The sequence below is a fragment of the Echinops telfairi genome, unplaced genomic scaffold (assembly GCF_000313985.2).
Source record: "Echinops telfairi isolate 266 unplaced genomic scaffold, ASM31398v2 ScPeMD7_655;HRSCAF=1070, whole genome shotgun sequence".
Classification (NCBI taxonomy): domain Eukaryota; kingdom Metazoa; phylum Chordata; class Mammalia; order Afrosoricida; family Tenrecidae; genus Echinops; species Echinops telfairi.
Window position 1 is genome coordinate 16,389,336 of NW_022104553.1, and position 7,110 is coordinate 16,396,445.

At 43.3% G+C, this 7,110-nt stretch overlaps 1 protein-coding gene across 1 annotated transcript in view; it reads left to right on the plus strand.

Annotated features, from left to right (window-relative positions):
- LOC105979776 (sulfotransferase 2A1) overlaps positions 1-7,110 on the plus strand; it is a 47,836-nt gene that overhangs the window by 31,403 nt on the left and 9,323 nt on the right. The window contains exons 3-4 of the mRNA XM_045292352.1: positions 3,834-3,960; positions 5,352-5,446. Of these exons, the coding sequence (XP_045148287.1) occupies positions 3,834-3,960; positions 5,352-5,446 (222 nt within the window). The remainder of the gene's footprint in view (positions 1-3,833; positions 3,961-5,351; positions 5,447-7,110) is intronic.

The following is a 7,110-nucleotide window of genomic DNA, read 5'->3' on the forward strand; positions in this document are numbered from 1 at the left end:
TTTGTTGCTGCAAGTCCATGATTTGAAAACAAGGTTGTAGCTCAGACACTTTCTCTTCCAGCTCATGGTCCACATGGGCTTGAGTGGCCGCAGTCGATGAGCGTCTGCATAAGATGTTGTGTTAATAGAGCCCTGGAGTGTCTGTGTGGGGACAGTAGCAGCGGCAGAAATTGCTGTAAGTCTCAGAAAGGCAAGCATTGCCATTCTTACTTGTCAGCGGCATGAATTTGATGCTTGGGATAACGTCTGTGGAAGGAGGCGAGGTGGCTTTGAGATTTCTGATAATGTCTGCGAAAGGAAGAAGCCCCTGGGTTGTCTTCCCAATCCCACGCGCCACCCCACGCATCGTCCTCTCCTTCCCAGGCACCCCGCTGCAGAGGACCTCTCCTTCCCCAAAAAGGCATGAAAGAATATAGCCGCTCCTTTGGGTTGTTAGAAGCTGGGTACCGAATGATTGTTGAGGGGATTGTGATGTTCCTTCTTCCTTGGCTGCATTTGCTGGAGAGGCCTGGTCTACCCTCTCGTTCCCCTTCAGAAACAGCCCTTCTCTTTGAGCTGTTAGGAAACCTGGACCCCAAATGAGGTTTTAGTCCTTCCTCTAAATCAGTGCTTCTCAGCCTGTGGGTCACGATCCCTTTGGGGTCGAACAACCCTTTCACAGAGGTAGCCCGATTCATAACAGTAGAAAAATTACAGTTATGAAGTAGCAACGAAAACAATTTTATGGTTTGGGGGTCACCATCACATGAGGAACTGTATGAATGGGTCGTTGCATTAGGAAGGTTGAGAAACACTGATCTAAATCTTTTCTGGCTTTCCGTTTCCTCGGGAGCGGTGGAGAGGTATCCTTTTGCTCTAGGTATTTTGAAAGTTTTTGCTGGAGAGAGAAAATATGGGGTTAATAAAGCTGTATGAAATATTGCATATCTAGAACTTCCTTTTGGCTTCCATTGCTTCTCCCTCTTCTGCTTTAGTAACTGAGATTTTAAAATGCCATCAGGAATTGCCAAGGGTTTGTTTGATGAGAAACCAGTTGAACTGCTTAGACCATGGACATTCTTATATAAATCCAGAAGCTCTGCCCGCGGAGCAATGACCGCACGCAGTGCCCGTGGAGTCGGTCCAGACACAGCTGGCCCCGATGCCTTGCTGAGCTTTCCCGACAGACACAGGAACACCCAAAGCTCGAGCATCTGTTCAGAATGGCTCTTTCTGCTTTTTCTGAATGAATTTATGTAACGGATCTCTTCCCCACAGGCTGGGAGGTTTGACTGCGACTAAAGGCTTAATTAAATTGTGCTGCTTCTTAGGCATTATACACTGTTGAATTTTTCCACTTTGCTGTATTTTTCCTGGCTCGATTTTTTATTCCCTCCACATGGAAACCAGGAGCAAGTAGGGGCTTTTCCTTGGGCCATTGTTGATGACTAGGGATGCTAACTCCTGAATTTAAAAGATCTAGGACCTTTCCCTTCATCATTATGTCCACATAGAGACATCTGTGTTCATCCGTAGCAGCATTCCAAAAACCCTTTATGTCCTAAATGTGGGTCTGAACCTTCAGGCATCTTTTTGCAGGCGCTGCTGACTGCCCATAGGAACTAAAGGTAGTAAACACTGGCGTGTGCAAGCCCCCTGTCTTACACCCCAGGGATTTCTTATTTCATTGTAGCTCCAAGTTCTCCTTCAGAATCCTGATGACCAACTCCAGTAACAATTGGAGCCCCTTGAGAATTCAGGATGGATTTTCCTAACAACAGACCCACTGTTCCCTCTGGTAGGGGTCCCCAGGCACTGCTCTGAACCACTGCTGGGGTCACGCTGGGACCAGGGGAACCTCTTCTTGGCTAGGTAGATCTACTGTTACATTCTCCCTGCTGGTGGGACCGTGTTCTGAGGCTGATTAAAAAGACTGTGCGTTGGGCTGGACTGGGTGGGGCATTGAGCTCCACTGGGTGGGGCTCAGAGCAAGGCCAGCTCGCCGTTTCCCACTGGGCCGTGTTCACTAGGGCAACCACTTTGCTGCTGGGTTTAGAATGGCACTGGCTTGCCCGGTGCTTCCCCTTGGGCAGAGTCCACGTTCTCCTCCACTGGGTGTGCCTGAGCCACTCCCAGTTGTTCGCTGTGGAAATTTCTGACTTTCCTGCACTTAAAACATTTTCTCTTTGGTTCAGTTTCTAAATTTTCCTTTTTATATTGTTTCTAACTCTACTCTTGAAAGCAAAGGTGCCCTTTGGCTCTGTTCCACAGGCTGATCCTTAATTTAATGATAATCCTTTCCTAAAGCCTTATGGCCTCTGTGTTCCCCAGTGCTGCACTCACCTGGGACCTGGAGGCTTTGGCCATGAGCTTTTGTTTTGGGTTGAAACCTGCTCCTAGGAGCCCTGGTGGCACAGTGGTTAAGAACCGGGCTGCTAACCAGAAACCTGCTCTTCTGGTTTCTTCTAACAGGTCACCATACTCATTCAAAAAGCTTTAGTCTGCTTTTGTAAAGGGGACAGCTTATACAAGACTTTGCATTATGCTCACCTTTATTTCTTCCTCTGACTGAAGAGGTTCTAAGACTTTTAACTGGATCCCAAAGAGACCAGGTCTTATTGGGGATAGTCTTCCCTCTCTTTAAATTTGAGGCAACCTTTTCGCAGGTCCATAGATCTAAGGTTCCTTCCTCAGAGAACCAAGGACTGTCTTTTCTCATTGCTTGTAGGAAATATTCATGTTTCTTTTCATTATTGCTATGTCATTTTTATGTAAAAAAATGGGTGATATAATACAGTAAGTTATAGATTTAGACTTACTTTTACCTTGCCCCATATCACTGTGATATATTAGAAGCCCCTGACAGAATTCTCACTTCAAAATAATTTCCTTATTCTCACCTATCTTCAGTGCAGTGGTAAAGGCATTGTGCTGGAAGTCTGCTCTGCTCCTCATGAAGTCTTTCCGTGGGGCCCCAAGTTGCACACCATTTGCCGTCCCATGTTGGGCACCAGTTTTGGAGGCACAGTCCCCAACAGTTGAAAGGGTCCTTGGGAGTGACTAGGGGCTGTTGAAAATAGAGCAGACAGACAGTGGGGCACAGAGGCTGCTTGTCCCTATATCAGGACCAAGAGAGTGAATGTATTTTCCAATGTGGACCTATCATGTGGCTTACACGTCTCTCAAAAGGCATACATATTATACAGTGAACAGATTACACAGTCAATGGGTAATGTCATAAGCGGGTGACATAATAAGCAGGCAAGGAAATGAATTCTCTTCTTCACGTAGTGCAAATTGACCTTGAATGTCCCTGAGCCCTCCCCAGGGCAGCAATCTATCATCCATATCAGCAAGAGAAGTCAGAAGAGGGTTATTACATGTTATGGTGGGTTGGACTGTAGAACCAGATTACTTGTATCTACAAATAACCTTCAGGCATAATGACTAGCCAGACATGGGAATGAGACTTCTTTTATAGTAACCTTTTAAAGACGTCTCCTTAATAGAGGGATTAATAGAGGGCTTACTATGGGGCACATTTTCAGCCTAGAGAACGTGTATTTGAAGGTTTTTTTCTATGATTAGTGAAGATTGTTCACCAAATAAAGCTACTTTCCTAGGCCCATGGTTGGGAGTTTAGAAAAAAGACTAAATACATTCTACTAAATCTTCAGGTTACCACATAATAATGTTCGACATTTGGGGTTTCTGGAACCAATTAGTGGAATAAAACCATATGGCAGCCAAACATTTTGATGGAAAGTGACGTTGCCTCCATTTGCAAAAATCCAAAAGCAAAAGGGAAAATAATGCATTTTTTCTTATTGTTTTGTTTTCTTGTTCAATTTCAGATGATTTACCTACTCAGAAATCCCAGAGATGTTCTTACTTCTAACTTTTACTTTTTTAGACTACTAAGTGGAGTAAAACATCCACAGACATTTGACCAATGTTTTGAATGGTTTCTTCAGGGAAATGGTGAGTTTGACTCGAGTATGGAATCTGGATGGAGCAATGACTTTCTCGATCTTCCCCACCAGGACGAACAATCCCATGGCTTAAACAACCCTATTATCATCTGAACATACTTTTGCTGCTGCAATAAATTTCCACAAATATAGTTCTATGAAACAACAAGAATTTGTATCTTATACTTCTGGATGTCCAAAGTCCAAATATTTTAAAAATATTATATTAGAAACAGTTTTATTCACATATAATTCACATGCCGTGTAATTCAATGGTTTGAATATATTTTTTAAAAGTTGTGCCATCATTACCACAATCAATTGTAGAATGTTGTCATCACCAAACGGTTCTTATCGCCAAAATGAAGGTGTTGGCAGGGTTTCCTTTGTTTCTGGACGTGTTGGAGAAGTTTCTGGGTTTTTCTTCTTTCATTTTCACTGTACCAACCCTGGAGTATGGGTACAGGAAGAACACAGCATCAGAACTGGAAAAATACACAGAAGCAATCTCAGTTGTATCGATAACACAAGGTAGCTTGCTGAGGTCAAGATAACTTGAAGCACGTACTGATGAAGTTCAAGGAAAACGCACATCCTTCAGGATGGAGTACAGTTTTTGGTAATATAACAAACTTAACTGTGCATTTACACTTGGTGCATTCATCTTCGAAGTAATTTCAATGCACTGGCAAAGATCCAGGTATATAGAGATAGATCGATGATGATAGATGATAGATAGTTAGAAGATGTAGGTCGGTGATAGATGTAAAGGACGGTTCAATTTAGCGTTATTTGTAATAGCAGAGAGATAAGAATAAAAATCCATATAGTACACAAGCAATCTAATGAAATATTATCCAACTGAAAACGTAAAGAACACTGCTATGCTATGAAGAGTGAGAGCCACCATTGTTTTAAGAGACAGACATAAAGACATGGAGGAAATTGTGTAAATTGTTATCCCCATGAACTTAGATGGATGGCAACCACAGGACATTGAGTACTAAAGATCAGACAACAAGAACCTGCAGTAGAGGACTGCTTGTTGTTGCTGGGGGTGGGGTGGCTCTCCAGACTAGATTGCAAAATACCGTGAGTTCAAGCTTGTCTTATCCATTTGCTAATTTTATTACCCCTCAACCTCAAAATATCATTTCTCATCCGCATAGATGTGAAACCGTTCTTAAATACCGTGCTTTACATGATATCGTGATTGTCCACTGACGTGGTAATTGCAAAACCTATTTGTTATGATTTTGGGGAAAGAAATGAGACTCTCCATGACTCCACTCCTTTATTGTTCAAGTGTTTATGACATGCACACGTGGGCAAGAAATAGCCATGCAACTGAGCGTACACAGATGACCCAAAGAGCCACTTTTCTCCCAACCTCTCTTTCAGTTCCTTATGGATCGTGGTTTGACCATTGTCAAGGCTGGCTGCAAATGAGAGGGAAAGAGAATTTCTTGATAGTAACATATGAAGAGCTACACCAGGTAAATAAAATAATTAATTCTTCCTCAACCAATTTCACCACAACATAATTTCCCTTTCTTATTTATCTTTACTCCTCCGGGGTTTTTATTATTGCCCTGAACATATACACACTAAAACGCTGACCAATTTGATAATTCTCACATCCTCATTCATTGCTCTGGATTACATTTTTGAAATTGGACAACCTTTCTCACTGTCCAAACTCTACACCCTCAAACTAAACCTCCCCTCCCCCTCTGTTCTACTCCCTGTAAGGCACCCTGGTAGCGCTGTGGGTTGAGTGCTGGGCTCCTAACCAAAAGCTGGTTCAGAACCTCCAGCTGCCCCACAGGAGGAAGATGAGGACTCTTTTCCCATAAAGATGTGTACTTCACCTCTTGTAAGCACGGATAATCTTTGGTCTCTTTATCTTTGCTCATTTGATACAACTGAAATACTGTCATATTCTTGCTTGTGAACTGACTCTTTCACTCTGCATACTGTGAACGTGGCTCATCCCTGTGGGGCCATAATTCAGGGCTTCATTGCTCCTCATGGTGGAGGAGTGTTGTCCTGGTACATGTATGTTTCTCGCCACGTTCACCCATGAATCCTACTCCATTCTTCAATGTTTCCCTCCTGCCCGTCAATCAGAGGTTCTCTCAACTGAAGCTGCTCTCCATCCTGCCTTCACTCCCCACCGTGTGTCGTCAGGACTTCTTTGTTCAGTATCTGCACGTTCCCTTTTCCCACATATGCCCCATACGCCGAGGACGGGATCGATGACAAGCCCGTTGTGTGGGAGCAGTGACCACGAAGACAAAGAAAGCTTCTACACAAACAGCTTGCTGCCATGCAGTTGATTCTAACTGATGACAGCCCCATGGGTTGTGATGCAGAAACACTCTCATAAGGTTTTCTTACGTGTACTCTTTAAGACACTGGGTCTTCATGATTTTCTCTTAAGATCTGCTCACTAGGGGAGTTGCACCTGCCAACCTTTTGGTTAGTAGCTGAACGGAAACCTAATGGACCAGTCGGGGTCTGGGATCTCTCTCAAGGGTCTAGGTCTTTGCAAATCATAGGTCCATCGATCTGCTTTTGACCTTTACAAGGTGATGATCTGAGCAGATGCTGTTTATGATTTCAATGTTTTCAACATGCTGAGGCTTGCTTTGTGACCTAACAAATGGTCTGTTCTGGAGAATGACCCATGTGCAGTGGAGAATAATGTGTAACATGTTGTTGGACGAGGTGTGCGCTGTATGCCCCTGAGTCCACGTGGGCTGCGTGTGCAGCTCCCATCTTCTGTTTCTTGGTTGGGTTTCTTGAGATGTCCCTCATCACGAGTGGTTCATGTCTTCTATTGTCACATTGTCTGTTTCTCTTTTCTGCCACGTTAAAAGCTGCTTTATGTATTTTGGGGATATTTTATTTGCTGCATGGAAAACATTACGGTGTGTCCTATTGTTAGATTGACCTTTTCATTATTATATCACGTGCTTGTCTCTTTTACTGGTTTCTGCCTTAGTATTTTGTCATAAACGAAAATTGCCACTCCTCCTCTTCCACACCCCCTTTGGTTGTCATTTGTTTGATATATACTTTCCTGCTCTTTGATTTGTAACTTATGCCAATGTTTCTCTTATAGTTGTGTCTATAGTGTAATTTTTTTCAGAGAGTA